Here is a 17,937-nt window from a genome sequence, read left to right as displayed (position 1 = left end):
CCTTGATTTGTCACCGTTAACATAAGAACCACAAAAAAAAAGGGGAAAGGTAGAACCCACTGTATGATAAAGCTAAAGATTTTCTCTGCAAGTATCAGGATCTTGAATTAAAACACAAACAATAAAAGCAGCATTAATACTCTGGGGAACTTGATACCATGCAAGATTTTTTGTGGTGTCCTCCTGTTACAGCTAACATTCCTCAAAGGGTAAGTCAACGTCCAAATTTTCTTTGGAATAATATGTTCTGTGCAGCCCAACTGGTCGAAACACAGTGTTCTGATTAATGTTTCCATTGTGGAATAGAAGTTAAGCAGATTCACGTGTTTTTATCCATTTCATGGGGCAGATAATCCTTTCTTGAGCCATTTGATTTTGAAAGTACAATTAAGGAGAGAGTCGTGATTGGTTGTTTGGCAAGTTTGGTTGTTTGGTTGTTGTTACAAGACCTGGCAACTGTGATGTCATTTTCTGTCGACAGCAAGTGGCAAAATGGCCGTCCCCTGAGATGGATAAAAACAGGAGAATTTTGCTGCTTAACTTCTATTCCACAAACGCAATATCAATTAGAATGCAGTGTTTAGTCTTGTGGGGTAACATACAACATATTATTGTGAAAAGAATTTGGAAGTTGACTTCATCTTTAACATGAGGTTTCTTGAATTTCTAGTCCAAAGGTTCACCCCTAAGATTTAAAATGGGTTACCTCTGGTTTGGATTCATGATACCCATTTCTCTGCACATGAACTTGTGATGTCAGTCAAGATTGAGAACCTTTGCTGGTGACATAATCACATCAGCTACTTGCAACAGTAGTCCTCCTCTGCATACATAAGCAAGCATCCGAATTACAGACGACTTGATTGTCCAAGTTTGCGAATTTGACTTGACGCACATATACAAACGTCACACATAATGTAACTAGCCTAGAACACGATTACAAAAAAAATAATGAAAGAAGCATATAGTTTCTCTTTGACTAATATATATTTGACTAATATATACTATAGTGTAACAGTTGTTTTTCCAAAACAATGTTACTAAAATGTTCACAAAGTGGTGTTTGCTGTTTATTTCTCTGTTTTAACAACACTTCTTTCAACTCTCCTTCATATTGTTAGACAGCTTCCCCCCCCCCCCCCCCCTTAAAACCATCATAAAAATTTGGCACAATTTACATTGCAACCCACATTTCTCCGTTTTGCTGTTCATCCCGCAAATGCATGTTCCTTACAAATGGGACACAGGCTTTTTTCTATGCTATACTGCAAAAGTATGGGCAAGAAGCATTGCTATAATGGAAATTTTAAAAAAAGCTCCTAAATTTTTGATTTACATGAAGTAAAATGATCACGCCACTCAATTTAACTGTATCAGATATCAGACTATAGAGAATTTTGTATAAGATTGATAAATATCGGGAAGCGTGACACTCAGCACAACAATTATTATTAGTTTCCTATACAAGCGTCTGAATGAAATCTAATCACTGTTTACGTCCACAATTACTAGTAGTCTACAGCAGACTACAAAATGACCTATCATCAGCCCACATGTACATTTCTTTAAAGCTTTTCATTGACATGAGAACCTAATGCACGCAAGGTAGGTGCAAAAATTAATTTGTTGAAATTCAGAGGATAGCATGCATGGATGTAATTATATATATTATAAAGTTAATAGAAACAGTAAGCAATCAGCCACTGACTTCTCCTCATTTAGACTAACTTTAACTTTTTATTCTTTTTGTCACCTAACCATTAATGGGACATATTTCAGGCACATGAAGGTACTATGATCCTGCCTCAAGCCCTGAACAGGGTGAGTTACAATAAAAAGCTTATTAATTAATTAGTGGTTTTATCCATTAGTCTCTCTCTGTCATTTATAGCTGACAAATCCTGTCAGGATAGTTTTTGTCCAATAGTTTGCCCACAATGGTTCAGCTGGTTAAATCTGGCTTGTTCAAGCTGGGAGCAAGTCTTTCCTTGCCTCATTCCACGTGTACCTCAACACGGCAGGAGAAATCATTCCAACCAAGAGGAGAAAGGAGCAGCAATCAGGTCAAGTGCTCTGATCGGTCAGTCACGTTGTCAAAATCGTCCTCCTCTGCTCTCATTGGCTCGACAGCTGCAGAGGAGTGCTGTGACTGGCTGGAGCAAGACAACGGGGACGAGTGGCTTTGGGTGTCGTCCTCGTCCAGTGCCACCACTGCCATCCGGCCCAGTCTCTCTTTTCTGTCTAACTCTTCATGTGTCCTTCTTCTCCTCCTCGCTTTCCTCTGCTCCTCAACGGTCCACATGCTCTCGTCTTCGTCCTCCTTCCCTTGCGCCTCCCTGTCAAAGTCCAGCAGCTCCTCCATCATCTCCTCTATTTCCATCTCACCGTCCAGTTCTTCCTCCACCTCAGACTGCAGCTCTCCCATACTTTCAGTCTTGTCGGTCTCCTCGTCTTCACCGATGGCATTTAGCCTTTCAGGGGGCTCGCTGGCCTGACTCTCGCCAAACTCCAGGATGGTAGGCAGGTTGCCTTGCTTGGGACAGCGCTTCCTCAGGCTAACCAGGAAAGGCTGTGGCAGGGAGAAGATGTCTACATTGTTTCCCAGGTCAATCCATGTCACACTTGGAAAACTGTTGGGATCCTAGGAAGAAAAAACATCTACTTGTCACAGTTTTTCTCTGTGTAAAACTCAATCACTGCATAAGTATTGTCATACTAAATAATAAGACTGGGAGCTGATTTCAAGAGTCAGCACAGGAACATTGTTCATGTGAATCGAACACAAAAAAATGCCAAGAGATCCAAGTTAATGCAAAGAGGCAATATGACAATAAATGATACCTTCAAGGCATCCGTCAGCTCTTTCAGAATAGTCCTGGTCAGCCGGTTTCCATTCATTGCCAACGTCTCCAGGCGAGGCAGGGCAGCCAGAGTGGGAAGGAGCACGAGGAAGGCCTCGTCTGTAAGTTCAGTGAAGCCCAGCTCCAAACTAACCACTATGGAAGCGTGATGCTGGAGGTGCGCACACAGACGCTCCATGTCGCGAGTTACCAGAGGGATGCCGGACAGATCCAGAGCTCCGCTGGATGGAGGTGTGGACAGCACCGCCTTTAGACTAAAAACAGACAAATGACATGACAACAGTGTGTAATTCATGCTTCACTGAGTCACCATTGATTCATTAGGCTACAGGTGAGACCTGAACTAACTAACCCTAACTACAGGATGCTCCAACTTGTGCATCAATCTTCAAGTGATCAGTTAGTGATAACCAAGATAATCAAAATATTACCCAGCGTGGCACACCACTGCAAACAACAATAATAATAATAATAATGATAATAATATATAATAATAAAGTAGGTAACGGATAAACAGTGTTATTAAAAACTAACCACTATTGTTTTTATTTTTTAACTTTGGAGTTTTGCTACAGTTCTACATGTGCTAATGTACTGTGGGGATGCGCAGAAAGTTTGACACTAAGGGGATTCAGAGCTTAAGACACTGAAGTTTGCAAATGAAAAAGAGCTTTTGAGTAGCACTTAAAACTGTAGTCTCCGACTGCATGGTCTGGGCTATAAATAACTGGAATAGGCAGAGAATTAAGTGAGCTGAGCACAAAGAGCTGATGATATATGATGATATACTGCACTGCTAAATGAAAAGGTTGAGCGGAACATTTTCCGTTTCATGGCTTGCAAATCCCCCCAAACAGCAGCATGCAAGATGAGAATGTAAAACTAATAAATAAATAAAAATACATATGCAAATCAGCCAGCTGGCATAGGTTCCAAATCAACCTCGACACGAATTGGGACAAGCGCCACAGAAAATGAATGGATGGATACATGCAAAATGTTTTTTTTTTTCTTGCTTGTGAACAATTGAGCCTTTTGGAGATTGCACCCGATCCATCCATTCATTTTCTAAACCGCTTTTCGTCACGGGTATTGTGGGCGTGCTGGAATCTATCCCAGCTGACATTGGACAGTAGGCGGGGAGACCCTGAACTGGTCACCAGCCAATCGCAGGGCACATACAGACCATTCATTCTCACAATCACATCTACAGGCAATTTGGAGTGGCGAATTGACCTAACATGGATGTTCTTTGAATGTGGGAGGAAAACAGAGGAAAGCCACGCAGGCACGGGGAGAACATGCAAACTCCACACAGGAAGCCCAGAGTCGGAATCGAACCCTGCACCTCTGAAGCATCTTAATGAGTATCTGTCTTATATATACGTACGTATGCCTTTAGTTCCATATCATAACATAGCCATGAGAGTTGTCAATATTGGTATCGTCACGAGTACCAATACCTTAAAATAAGGTCAAATAATGTATCAACTTGATACAGATAACCCTGATGTTGACAAAACTGAAAAAAAAAAAAATCTATGTATGTCAATTATGTATTTGTTTGTTATTACTACTCATTTTCAACTGTGTTTATGAAAGTTACTGAAGTGAGGATTTTTATGTTTGGATTATTATTTTTGAGTGGCTACAGCCTTGACAACAAAGCTTACATGTTGGTCCCTAGGGTGGAGAAACGGCATACTTCTCCAACGACACACTCGTGAAAAGAAATATATAAATGCAGAGCTATCCACGAGGAATCAAATCCAACTCAACCATCATCGCAAGTGCATGCATCATTTTGACAACTCTACAGAGTTGGCAAAACAAGCGACACTTTTGGGATGAATGAAAAAGGCTTGTTCTGCCTCTTCTATACTAAACCATCACAAGTGAGAATTTCCCAATTTGGCAAAACAATCTACAAAACAAACAGTCACACTCTATGCCCATGTCTGTTTATCACATTAATTTCTTTAACTGTCGTTTGAGTCTTGCTTAGAAATTCTCCTCTCGCCCACTCACAAATGCCTAAACAAATGCATGCATTGCTGATCAAGTTAAAGACTAGACTATGCTTCAGTTTTCACCAGTGGTGACTCAAAAAAGTCTACTTTGTCAAAGACCTAGCTTCCCACTCCAGTGCCCCTACCTTCAACTCACATGAACTTTCATTTTCTAAATATTTTTTCAATTAGATCTCACTCACAGCAATGAAGCCACATTGTGACAAACTACACCCACAGACAGATGGCTTGAGGATGTTTTGCTTACACCTACAGCCTCTAAAATATGTCTGGTAACAATCATTTGTGGCGCATAATATGAACAACAATATGGTTTCTATTTCTAGATTTATCACAGGAAAAAACACCATCAGATTATTAAAGGCTGTTAACTAAGGTTCTTGGCAAGCATTGTTCAAATGGAGCGTAGGAACTTCACTGAAGTGAGAAAGTATTTCTAAAAATGTTGCATGATAATTACTGTTGGTGTGTGAAAATAAAATCTTAATAAATCCTCACTCAGTAATATAGTTTTGCTGTCACATCAAATAGTGATAATGAATCTGCTTTTAGCACCTAATCAACTTTTATTTATTAAATGCTAATTTATTTTAATCTCCCCCACTGTTTAAACTAGGACAGGAAATTCAACACACTAGTTTGATTAATTGTGTGATGACAATTTTTTTCCGTTTTCTTTTCTTAGTTGCCTGATTTGTGGCACATTGATCACACTATTGAAGGTCAGAATTGCTCAGCATTGCATGGTCTGCAAGATGAAATAATGTATGTTTAATTATGTTTTTTTTGCTTCTTGCTAAAACAAGGTACTACCTTGAACATATATCCAATATTTGTATTTAATTGAAATACCATTAGTTAATTGCAAAGTGTCCATTTGAGCCAATGTCACTGTCTGCTATGATCTCATTCTTATTGAAGCGAATGGATCCTGCAAGTTGTGTGTCGCTTATTACAATGTTTATCACAATCTTCACTATTTCATCTACCGGTATGTCTGAAATTGTAAATAATATATAATATGGTCGACTTGAGGCGCAATAAAGAAGGTGGTGCCTTGGGAACCCAAAGACATGAATCTAATATTCCAAACTACATTAAATGGCACCTCAGTGATTTGAAGGTGACATTGATAATTCTGCTCTATCCTATTGTGCACGATATGGTTTGGTCTGCTGCGTCCTCTGTGTCTCCCCGAGATCATGTATCACCCAGTCAGTTGGTGAATGCGCACAGAGGATGACAGGCCACTTCTTTTCTCCTCTCCTTGTTCTGACATTGAAGCATAGGCACCATTTCATATCAATTCAACATACAATATGTTCTTACAAATCTTAATTTTCCAATTTAAGACCAATTTACTGCATGTTTTCTTCAAATCAATCCAATTGTTGTTTCACATGAGTCTTTAGTCAGTAATGCTTGTCAATAAGAAAACTACATGTGCGATTCATGGAAAGTTCAGTGGAATTTGTCACATTGTTTTTTTTCTCCCATAAATAGCAAGTCAGGAATGCGTGTTCATTTTGTCTATATAAGGACTTGAGACTTTATGTTTGAGTGCGGACAGGAATTCAAACACACACCTGATAACACGAGTATGTTCCACAAACCTGATAACACACATATGTTCATGGCAAGACTTTATTTGAATTGTATGTAGTCTAAAAAAAAAATACCCTTTGCTATGGTGATAGGATAAGCAATACATCCAATAAAATTGTGTGTTTCCTGAGAAAGAAGTACATACAGCTGCTGACAGATGGCTGCTCTGTACTGTGTCAGACTGAAAAAATATTCCCATATGACAGACAATAGAGTGTAGCAAATACCATTACGCTTACGCACAAACACTGATCTGGCTCCTGGCCTCTGTCTAGACAAACAAGCCACAAATTGATGGCACACAACTGTGGACAGGCTCTTGGTGTGCCAATAGACACACTGCACCTTTGTAATCAATGGTAGCTTCTATGAAAGGAGTCTTATCACAACTAAGAATACCTCTCACATTTTTCAAATGATTTTGACCGGGGTCAGGCAGAATGATTTAATTTGCAGTTTCCTGTTTAGTTCGCCACAAATGAGCACTCGAACGCCTTCCTCCCACTGAGCAGCGAAGGTTAGCGAGGGTTTGAATGTTGATCTTTTTCTTCACGGTTCACCAACAAACACTTGCAAAGACGTTCACCAATTGTTTTAATAATCTTCACAGTTTTTCTTGTTGCAAAGACATTTTCTGTTTTATCTTCAAGTGTGGGGTGTGTAAAAAATTAAGAATCTTTTAGGATTTGAAAAATGTGTGTACGAGGCTTAAGTCAGCATGCGACCATTTGATGTAACTTCCCCAACCTGATAATACATTTTAACCGACCCTGCAACTTCCAGAACTTAAGGTAACTTTCTTAATCCAACTGAGCATTTTTAAGGACACAAAAATCGATGAAGTGTCCGAGAGGTTGAGGAGATGGACTGTGAATTGATTGCTTTTGTGTGAACCGGAACCCCATCAATCCCAAAACACCTTTGCTTGCTCCCTTGTCTGACGCTGTAGGCTCAACGCTTAACCGCAGACTCGTATTTATGACAAAGCACAACGAAAGATGACGGGCCTCAACTGATATCAGCGAAGGAAAAAAAACTCTGCTGAGACCTTATTAAAAACAAAAAAAAAAACAAAAAAAAACGAGCACACTCAGACCTTTGCTAGGATTAAAAATTCCAACACTTGCCAAATCAACATGTGAGTAGCTACTTTGTGGGATCCGAATAGCTAGAGTAAACATCCTCAGCAGGCAAATAAACACGAGTACAATTACAAATTCCTCTCAATTCCATTAGATAACTTTCATTAGTCCCACAATACGGGAAATTTGCGATTTAATTTGATCTAATAGGGTTTTACGTTATAATTTTACACAAGAGACTCATATTAGAGTGGTACACAATACACACAATGTTCTTAAAGTTATCTTTCACATCTAGTCCAAAAATTTCAATTCCAGAGATAGCTATTCACACAATTCTGCTTCCTCAAAAATGTCCATCGTCAATTTAGAGTAATTAACACTGATAGCCTAGCAATAGTCAAGTTCCTCTGCAATAAATTTGAATACATTTCTAACTTCAATGGACTGCTTTCAAATGTGTTTTCTCATTTATAGTGTTGCCATGACAGCATGTGAAAATTACAAAGTCAGTCACTTGCAAACAATGCAAAAGAAAAATGCTGCCGCTTTTCACGACAATGCAAAGCACATTGTGAAAATTGCATCAAGAAGGTTCTGTTCATATACGTATATTAAAGTATGCAGGGAGGACATTTATACTTGTGTGGCTCATGATGAAAACAGTCTCCTTTTCTTTAGAGTTAAACCAGCCCGGTCTTGTCGCTCGCTAACACCTGCAACACTGAATTCATTAAATCTCGCTCATCAGTGCAGAATAATTTAACATATTTGGCAAACTCTGTCGCTTTCTCTCTTTAAATCTGATATCACCTGCTATCTGCTCACACCTGGATGCATTTGCCAGCGGAAATGGATGCTGGCATGGTAAAAATCACAGGTCACAGAAATTCTCAATGTTCTATCACTTAAATCACTTAAAACGATTGTTTTGCCTTCTATATTGTAATCATGTTTGGGTTGGGTTTTTTTTTTCCCATGAACATCGGCCGCAGAAAACAATCAAAACAATCTCCTTTTCTATAGTGCTTGTCCTCATTAGGACTAAAGGTGAACTAAGGGTTGTGAAGATTAAGATTAAGAATTGGTTGTGAAGATTAAGAACCTTATGGAGAGAAAGGCTTTAGGAAAATGAAGATACGATTTTAACAGTCTTTGTCACATAAGCATGCTAAAGTGGACTGTTTTGTTCTGCAAGTCATGCATGTACATTTTTATTTGGCCTATAATCTGCCACAAAATTTCTCAAACCATCTTATTAAAATTACTATGCATCAGTGAGGCTCTTAACAAAAAGCGCTAAATCCGTGAAAGATGAGTTCAAGCAGAGCTCTCTCTCTCTTTCAAGATGTAGCCAGTAATCTGTCTTTAACTTGGCCGTATGAGATGCGCTTTAAAGTTTCGAACAGGGCTCACCATCTTTTTCGAAGCTGGGAGCTACTCTTTGGGCACCCGAATAGACACGCTTCTAAAATCTCAGATTTGCTCTAATTTGTTTTTATTATTATTTTTGATAATAATAATAATAATAGTACTGACCACGCTTGGGGTTTCCTTTTGAGCAGGCCTTGTCTTCTCCACTGAGAGTGGGGGCTGAGATGGTAGGTAAGCTGACGACAAACCTTCTCCATGGCCCCCAGAGAGTCCCCCTCCTACTGGACACAAACAATAGAATGAAGTGATGGAGAACAACAGGTGGAAGAAATTCTTACTGGAGGGGAAAATCTGGTATAACTTTCAACTGTGCTCTTAGCCTACAACAGGCCTTCAAATTGGAAAGTTAATGACCTGTAAAATAAACTGAACTATTATATAATCAAATGTAGTCACAAGATATTTGTTATTTATATGTTTATTTATATATATATATATATATATATTTGTGAAGAAATACAGTACATATACAGTATTTTCCTTTCATCATTATTTGGGTCAACACTCTGAATGTGGTCTGAACTCTAAATAAGGTTGAAAATAAACATAAATGACCTCGGGCACAGTACAATAAACTTTGAAGCATTCATCAACAGTCATAAACACAGAGTGGTGCTGTCAGTCAAAGTCCAGTGAGCCAGTCATCCAATTCACACAGGACTGACAAGGGGACGCATAATGAGCATGACATTACAGTAGAGAGCTGAGATTGTGAGAAGTAGGATTTATGCACCACTGGAGCAAATAATTGGCAAATACATCTGTCAACCAAGAGTGTGTGTGTGTGTGTGTGTGTGTGTGTGTGTGTGTGTGTGTGTGTGTGTGTGTGTGTGTGTGTGTCTGTGTGTGTGTCTGATATGATACACAACGTTGAATTAAAAAATGGGGGTTTCAATCCTTTACGGCTGATGAATGGCAGGAGCCCACTGGCCTCATGCTTTGCAACATTAAATACATTATATGTCATTTCATTACCTTAAAATGGCAACTTACAATTTCAAAAATAATATTTGGGGGAATTAAACATCAAATTTGAGATGTGATTATGTATTGGAAGAGGTAATTTACATTATTTTATTTGGTTGAAAATCCTGTGTTTGCAATAACTGCATCACGTCTGAGACCAAGCGACGTCACCAAACGCTTCGCCTTTTGTGATGCCTTTACAGGCTTTCAATGCAAAGCTTTCTCGAGAAGATATAGCAGATAGGAGATGGGCCTATACAAATTGGCGGACACAAGATGTCATTCACAATGAACATTCAACAATGAAGTCTTCACAGACGCACAGTGGTGCTGGTGTGAATGTCTTGAATCTAATGGTGATTTTGCCAAGACCTTCAATGCAGAATCTGAATTTATACACTTTAGAGAACGACTGAATCTGAAATGTCATCTGTTTTTTGACGTCAAAACCAAATGTTTTCTGTCAAAAGTCAATAATTTGGACTCACTGTTCCAGTTTTAGCTTTAATTTGGGGGAAAATGATGTCTGAGTCATAGCGCCTGAAATGTCTGGTATCACACAGTCTATCTTTTGTGAACCGTGCATGACAGCAGCATTTTACACACCAATGAGTATGGCTCATATACCTGTGGGAAATCTAGCAGAGGTAATTCACACAAGTCAGAATGGAGCAAAGACAATGAAAGCTGGCTGCAACTCACAATTAGCTTAATAATCGATTAACCCGTACCGTATTTTCCGGACGATAAGCAGCTACTTTTTGCACAAGCTTTGAACCCTGTGGTTTATAGTCCAATGTGACTTATCTATGGATTTTTCATGATCTGTATGATTTGTGAATATTCTCTTATATATGCAAATCTCAATCTTTCAATACGTTTTTATATTGCGTCGGCTTGGTTGAGACATGATTTACACCAGCACTTATGGTAAATGCCCTTGTGTTATTAAAGCTGCATCGAGTGGATTGTAATTAAATAAATGTGAAGGCTCTTGTGTCGGTGGTATTTAACTCAAGCTTGCACTTTTCGATATTTTGCTGAGTCTTTATAGTCTTTTTTTTCCACCCTAAAGCTCCTCTCTGTCTTTATACTTCTTTACCTACATATGCTTTCATTTTCTTGGCTTCTTGCATTATTGATAAAACAAAATAAAATCTATCAAGTGATCCTGTCTCAAGATATACAATGACAACCCATTCTGCGCCCTCTTAAAGTTTCTTATTTTTCCCAGATGTTTTTTTTTCTGTGTGTGTTTCCATGCCCTCCTGGGGATTAAGATCAGGGGCTGTTGTTCATATTTGCCACCAATGAGTGTGTGAAGTCCTTTGAGATATCTCTGTAATTAATTGCTGCCCATCCATTTTATCCATTCACCTGGACACACACATAATTAAGATATTTCTTAGTGGTGTAAATTGTTTGACGATAGTAAAAATTGCCTTACATTCAATTATTATTATTATTATTATTATTATTATATGAATATTATAAAATGTTTGACTACAGTAAAAGCTGCCTTACAATCAATTATTATCGCTCTAAACCCAGCCAAAGATTAAAAGAACCTTATGATTTGTTGTTCTTAGGTCATGATGACAATATGCAGTAATGGGCATTCGTGTAACACGCTAGCCAGTTGCAGCATAGGTCGCCTTTTAATCTCTATCTTTGTCTTCATCACTCCTTCTTCCTTCCCGCATTCTTTATCAAGTATGGTAGCTGTCACCCTATCTTTAACTCTCTTTCAATGACATCCCAAACTACATGAATGAACAAACACAAAAAATTGCAATCCCCTGATGCGCACACAAACACACACACACACTGCTGCACAACCACTTAGAGCAATCTTCTAATCTAATAACATCAGACAAAATGAATCACAAGATCAGCTGATAGCATTGAATCACTTTAGCCCATGTGGGTGTATAAAGGCGGGTTTAATGAAATTGGCAATATTTGGGAAGAGCACTGTGTGTATGTGCGCATGTGTGTGTTTGTTTGTGTCTTACCGTCTTTGGGCAGTGTACATAACGTGCCAGGTTGATGATCAGGTCATGCGTGATGGGGTCAACAAGGTTTCTAAAGCTGGCGTAGCGGTATAATACGTCATCCAGAGATGTCGACTCCATGCCCAGGTCCTACGCACACATACACACACACGATATAGATTGGCAACAGCAATTATACACAATCAAACATCTTATAGGAAAGAAGACGTCATAGTTACGCAACTCATTTCACACACATGAGTAAATCTTATCAGTCACTGAACATGAAAAGAAAACACACAGTCACAGTGTACATGAAAAAAAAAGCACTCACGACACATATGTGGATATTTATCACATTTTTTGTTTGTGATAAACATTTGGGCGTTTCACTGGAAGTGTCAATCAAAACAAGGATATGTTATTCTTGGAGAACCATTTTTTTTCATATAACCTATTTTGGATGGTGTGAATTGTCTGGTAAATGTGTATGACATACTTTTAATTATGCAAATAGATTCACTTAATCTGATACCAGTATAAAAGCTACCCTGCTTTAAAATGTGTAAACTCCAGAAAACATGAAATGGCCAACGTGTGAAAATTAAAAACAGAAAAAAAATCCACTTTGTCAAATGATTTTCATGTGCTATATTGCAAACAAAGGAGAAAATACATGAAACACTTGAAGGTATGACTTCTAAGTACGGTACATTTAAAAATTGGACGTTCTCACGCTATAATTATTGCAAATCTCGGTGGATCCTGCGGATATGAAGGCATGGAGGATTTATTTGAAGTCAACTTAAATGGAACAAACATCCCATACAAAATGGCCTTTGTACATCCATTAGGATTACCTCAAATACTCTGACGAGTAGTGGTGGCACAAAATAGAAAACATTCTTGGTTCTCTTTGTATCCTCAGTCCATTTTCAGTCTTCTATTGTACGTTCATTCAATTTGACTCGGCGAAAGATGCTTTTGTAAGCCGCCAAAATAGAATAACTGCCCTTTAGAAATCGACTGGTAGGGAAAATAAGGACTGAAGCGGGAAATTGACAAACTGCAGTGATCAATTTATTCATTCGGTCATTTTCTTCCACTTATTCTATCTATAACAGTCATGTTGTCCGAGAGGTAGGGAACACCACAGACTTGTCGGCACTCAATTACAGGGCATGTCAAAGTGGACGAATCATCATTCACAATCTAAATGAGACCTTTGGGCATTTTAGAGTCTCCAAATATAACAAGCATAGATATTTTTTGGAATACGGGGAAAAGACAGACTTCTCAAGCCAATCCTTGCAAGCTCAGGAAGAACAATTACACTCCACACAGAGCATCTTACCTGTGAAGGAGACGAGCTGATCACGTTCCACAATAGTAATAATTGATTTTAATCAAGGCACATACAGTACAGTGGCAGCAATTGCATTTTTCCAGCTTTGATTTTCATAGCATGGCACACTTGGTTCTCATTGTTGGAGCCTATATTTGAGGTCAAATCAGCTACTTATTCTACTATTGTGTCCGGCCACGCTCTTTGACTTGTGAATGATGACTATGTGGATGAGGTGCTTTCATAATTACATACATCAGACAGAAAGCCGTGTGAAATCAAAGGATATGAATCAAGGTTCAGGTGTATTGAAAGAAAGAATGTCTTTGTGTATGAATATTTGGGGTCAAAGCCAGTTTATTCATGCATTGTATGCTTTAAGAAATAACTATTGTGTGAGTCAGCTGACTCGAAAAAAAAAAACCTTGATACGCTTGCAAATAATGTCGTTGATGCAGCCATGGCTGAGTGGTTAAGACACCTTCACGACACGACTGAAGGCTAGCTTTGATTGACATAAACATTGATGCTCACAGCTCAAACGCCCAGCAGGAAAGGTGTCTGTTGCTCCAGAGTGCTAACTAATGCTGTGTCCCTGCTGTGTTAAATGGACACGTCTTATTTTATATCAAGCATGTGTCCAGATATAAACAGACTCTTTATCTTAATCACATTTCAAACTCACCGTGTTTTTGCTTCATTTTGCTTTACTTGCTTATGAAGTCTGCAGGCAATATATTTACCCAAAAAAGGTTTCCAAAGCTCTTAGCCAAATTGGTGGATGGAGAAGCTCAACTGGCCTACAAATTATCTGTGCTATAATGGCCTCAGCTGAAAAGTTGTGCCAATAATGGAAATAATTTGATAGAATTGCAACTGCATCACTTGAAAAGAAAAACAGTCAGGTTTTAGTATGAACGGACAATTTTTAAGGTTTCCATGAGTCTCACCCAAAGGGTTTCCATCCAAACACAAAATAAATAGCCTCCCGTTGGTGTATGAATGGGTGAATGTGAGGCATTGTAAAGTACTTTGGGCACCGTGTGTGTGTGTGTATTGATATGCTGCCGGGCTTCTCATGCTCTGAAGACCTCCTCCTGAAAATGTATGACTCATTGATGTTTCCAGGTATGCAAACGGCAGTCGTTATTTGAATATTATGTTATTTGTCCCCGTGGACATGAATTTTTCGAAATAAAAATTGTCATCAGAGAAAACGACACCGCATGTACGTTGGAGGATCGGCTAGGATTTGGGACAGCTTTATTAAAATCTGTGAATCTGTGCAGGGTGCAATCAATTTGGTCCACGTGCCCGGGTATATTGTGCAAATGGTGTATATAGTGCATTATTAACTGAACCCTCGTAAAATATCTAGGGAAAATGGAAATGCAAGATAACTAATTATGGTAAGGAGACGAGTATGAGCTGACCCTTCAACATCAAGGATGACGGCGACAGAGAAAGATCAGTGGAGAGTCGTACCCATTACTGCAGCACATGATGACCTTTGCTAAAGTTCACATGTCAACCCTTTATCCATCTAATCTACCATACAGGATATTAGTTCATTATGACAAAAGACTTTTCTTTAATCCCTCCCATCAGTTCGCTTGAATTGTGAAATCATTCAAATGATAGCATCATAAAAAAAAGTCCATATTGACTCGTTAGTTGTACTTAAATTCCAAACCTGGCTTAGTTTAAAAAATATTTGTAATTTTTTTTTTCAGACTCCTATATCTCAGTCAAGCTCCTGGTTAGCATTAAGATGATAATAATAATAATAATCTTCATCCTCACACATTTATTTATAGAGCACTTTGAGTGCTGTACGAATTAAGATATAAAAGTAACAACCTTGGAAGTTTACATTAAAAGCTGGAGGTTCCAACAGAAGCAGATGTTTGAGACATCCCAGAGGGAAAAGGCGTATAGATGATCGCTGCAGCTTTATTGCAGCGCAGTGATTAAGAAGGCGGCCTCATCATTAGCTGCTAACAGACCTGTTTCATGATTAATCAATGTCTACTTAGGCTGAAGTCTGCACTGACCGCACCGCCATAGCTGCCGGGCAACATGCACGGGAACCTAGTAACCAGTGAGAAGTAAACTCGGATGTTCCTTCATCTATTGCTTGTGTGGGTTTTCCTATGCTAACTAAGAAACCTCAGGCCAAATAGGACAATATGGCCCTGCCTGCCTATCATAGTATTCAAGTGTGATCACACCTCGTTGTTAACGTTCTTCCTTGGAGTGCATCGGGTTCACACTCGTTTATTTTCTGCAACCCAGCCTTTCAAGCAATAACAGGGATCCATCGGGAGTCATCGGACAAAGGATACACATGTCAGGAAAACTATAGCTCTCTCTGTTAATGTCTGATGCGCTGTCAGTTTCTATTCCTGGAGCATTGTTGAGCTGAAATGTTGTATTATTTTTCATGTCGCATGTTAGGATGCCATTGCGAGGTAGAATTCATAGAGCTAATCCTAACCAGTCCATTTGCAAACATAAGTGGTTGATAAAACAGCGCCCGTCACGCCCACTTAATTGTCTGAATGGCAAACAATGGGCAGATGGCGCCATTTGGTGTACTCTTCCATTTTCAAAATGTTCAGCGTTTAAGAAGTGACGCATTTTGGAGGCGTAAGTCAACTTTGATGAGAAAGTGATTGGATGGATGGATGGATGGATGGATGGATGGATGGATGGATGGATGGATGGATGGATGGATGGATGGATGGATGGATGGATGGATGGATGGATGGATGGATGGTGGATGGATAGATGGATAGATGGATAGATATAGATATGTGCAAAGTCGTGAACACAAATTCCATGCAGAAAAAAATGTGATTACTATTTATGATTAAAAGACTGCAGCTAGCAAGCAAGCTGACATGTCAGAGCGACTGTAACAATACTGTATGAATATATTTCCTCACAAACAAAAGAACAACAAACAGTGAACCGTAGATGCTGCAAAGATGATAAAAATGTTGAACCTTTTGACACTTTGTGAACTAAAATACTTGTAAATTTTAAAAGCGTGTAGGTGTTATTAATTCTATGAAAATGAGCAACTCACCTCAATCCCTTTACATTACATCACCAATTAGTTTCTTATCACTACGCAAAGGATTAACGTGAAAAAATTTTACTCAACTTTAATTGAATCTAGAACCATAAACTTAGAATGACAGTTCTAATGTTCGATTTGTCTTTATGTTCCGTGATCTTTCGGGGGAAACAATCAGCATATTTCAGAGTGTTTAATAATGACATTTAGGGTATTTACTTTTTTAATTCTAATTGTCTGGTGTCAAACAGGTCAAATTTGACTTGACTGTGATTAAAAAGACAAAACTTGAGCAAACAGTCGAATGGCGTTACCTGCCGTAGAGTCTTCAGCATCTCCGTGACCTCGTCGTGTTTACCCTGCTTGGCCATCATCATCATCTCCTGGATCATTCCGATTCGCCGCTGGTAAGGCGGCGGAGTGGCACCGCGGCTCAGCCTGTCCCCTGACCTCAGCATGAGGGAGGCAAACAGGTCCCCTCGCTCCTTGGTGGGGGTCCGCCTCCAGCTGTGCTGTGGGCTGGTTCCTCCAGCATCTTGGCCCTTGGTCTGTTTGCCCCCCATGGTGTTGTGTGAGGGGGAAGCAGTGATAACAACAAGCTTGGTCCCACCGGGCAGTCGGTCATGCAGAGACAGATTTGGGGGATGTTTCCATCAGAGTGCCCTGCAGCTGATTCCATTCTACAGTCTGCGCAGCTAGTAATGAAAGCACATTTAATGTGCATGGACAATCCATCGTCGCACATCAGCAGAAAACAACAATAAGAAGGAAGTAGTTTCTGCAGCTCAAGTGGGGAAGAGATCGGAAGATGCTGCCTGCAGCATGGCCCGCTCACCGTGCACACGTCACATAGAAGAACCGAAGAACGCCGCAGTCTCCTGTCCCAAACACAACTTCACAACGTTTTGGCTTTGATTGACATCCAAGAAGGATGTCTTGTTGTTGCTGTGCTCTCATCTCAGCCACGCCAACGGAGCCTCGCTGTCCCGGAGCGCAGCTCGGAAGGGAGGCAGGCGGTGGTGCAGGAAACAGTCAGGGCATGGCAATGTTTACGTCCACGCTTCAGCGACGATTGACTCTTCGTCGCTACTCTTCCACTTCTGTGATCCAACCTTCGGTCAGTCGTCTGCAATAGAACGCTGTGCTATCGAGGCTTGACCGTCTGTCCAAGCAGGAGCGGTGGGTGGACTACCTGGTGTGCTTGGGGTTGGGACTGAATTATGGATGACAACCTCCCCCGATTCGGGTGCACAAAGCACGCCCCCAACCGCCTCCAGGCAGAGAGCACCGTCAAGTTTCCAGCGGATTATTAGCCCATTATTCATTCCAGAAGAATGGCGATCTCAGGGCTCAAATTATATTTACTATATTTTTCGTACAGCATTAAAAACCAGATAAGACTGCCAAGTGGAGACTGCTTGCAGTATTACCTTTCAGCGCTAACGGACACAAATCATTGGCGACTCTTCACCATTCGTTGTTGCTCCAGCAGAGGGCACTACCGGTTCTTCATTGTTTTAATAGGGAATACAGCGTAG

The 17,937-nt window shown here is 39.7% G+C and overlaps 1 protein-coding gene across 2 annotated transcripts; it reads right to left on the bottom strand.

Moving 5' to 3' along the window:
• Nucleotides 1-1,157: 1,157 nt before the first annotated feature.
• On the bottom strand, nucleotides 1,158-17,899 carry lrrc75a (leucine rich repeat containing 75A). Of its 2 annotated transcripts, none has more exons than XM_085916342.1 (5): nucleotides 16,714-17,899; nucleotides 11,994-12,122; nucleotides 9,118-9,230; nucleotides 2,842-3,115; nucleotides 1,158-2,641 (listed from the first exon to the last, which is right to left on the bottom strand). In XM_085916342.1, the coding sequence occupies exons 1-5, from the start codon at nucleotides 16,960-16,962 to the stop codon at nucleotides 2,060-2,062; spliced, it is 1,347 nt and encodes a 448-aa protein (XP_085772468.1). In that variant the 5' UTR covers nucleotides 16,963-17,899; the 3' UTR covers nucleotides 1,158-2,059. The 2 variants fall into 2 exon arrangements, with proteins under 2 accessions (XP_085772468.1, XP_085772470.1); XM_085916344.1 differs by lacking the exon at nucleotides 16,714-17,899 and adding an exon at nucleotides 13,327-13,390.
• Between the last annotated feature and the right edge of the window lie 38 nt (nucleotides 17,900-17,937).

This window comes from Syngnathus leptorhynchus, chromosome 7 (assembly GCF_054491065.1).
Source record: "Syngnathus leptorhynchus isolate UIUO chromosome 7, UIUO_Slep, whole genome shotgun sequence".
NCBI lineage: Eukaryota > Metazoa > Chordata > Actinopteri > Syngnathiformes > Syngnathidae > Syngnathus > Syngnathus leptorhynchus.
This window is presented reverse-complemented; position numbering and strand designations above follow the sequence as displayed.

What these genes read in the sequence shown, in the direction of transcription:
- lrrc75a (XM_085916342.1), bottom strand. Translation starts at nt 16,962, where the DNA reads ATGGGGGGCAAACAGACCAAGGGCCAAGATGCTGGAGGAACCAGCCCA. An exon ending in ATGTACACTGCCCAAAGACG is followed by an intron (nt 9,231 to 11,993) that starts GTAAGACACAAA and finishes TGTGTCCAGTAG; the next exon opens with GAGGGGGACTCTCTGGGGGC. An exon ending in AAAAGGAAACCCCAAGCGTG is followed by an intron (nt 3,116 to 9,117) that starts GTCAGTACTATT and finishes GTCTGTTTTTAG; the next exon opens with TCTAAAGGCGGTGCTGTCCA.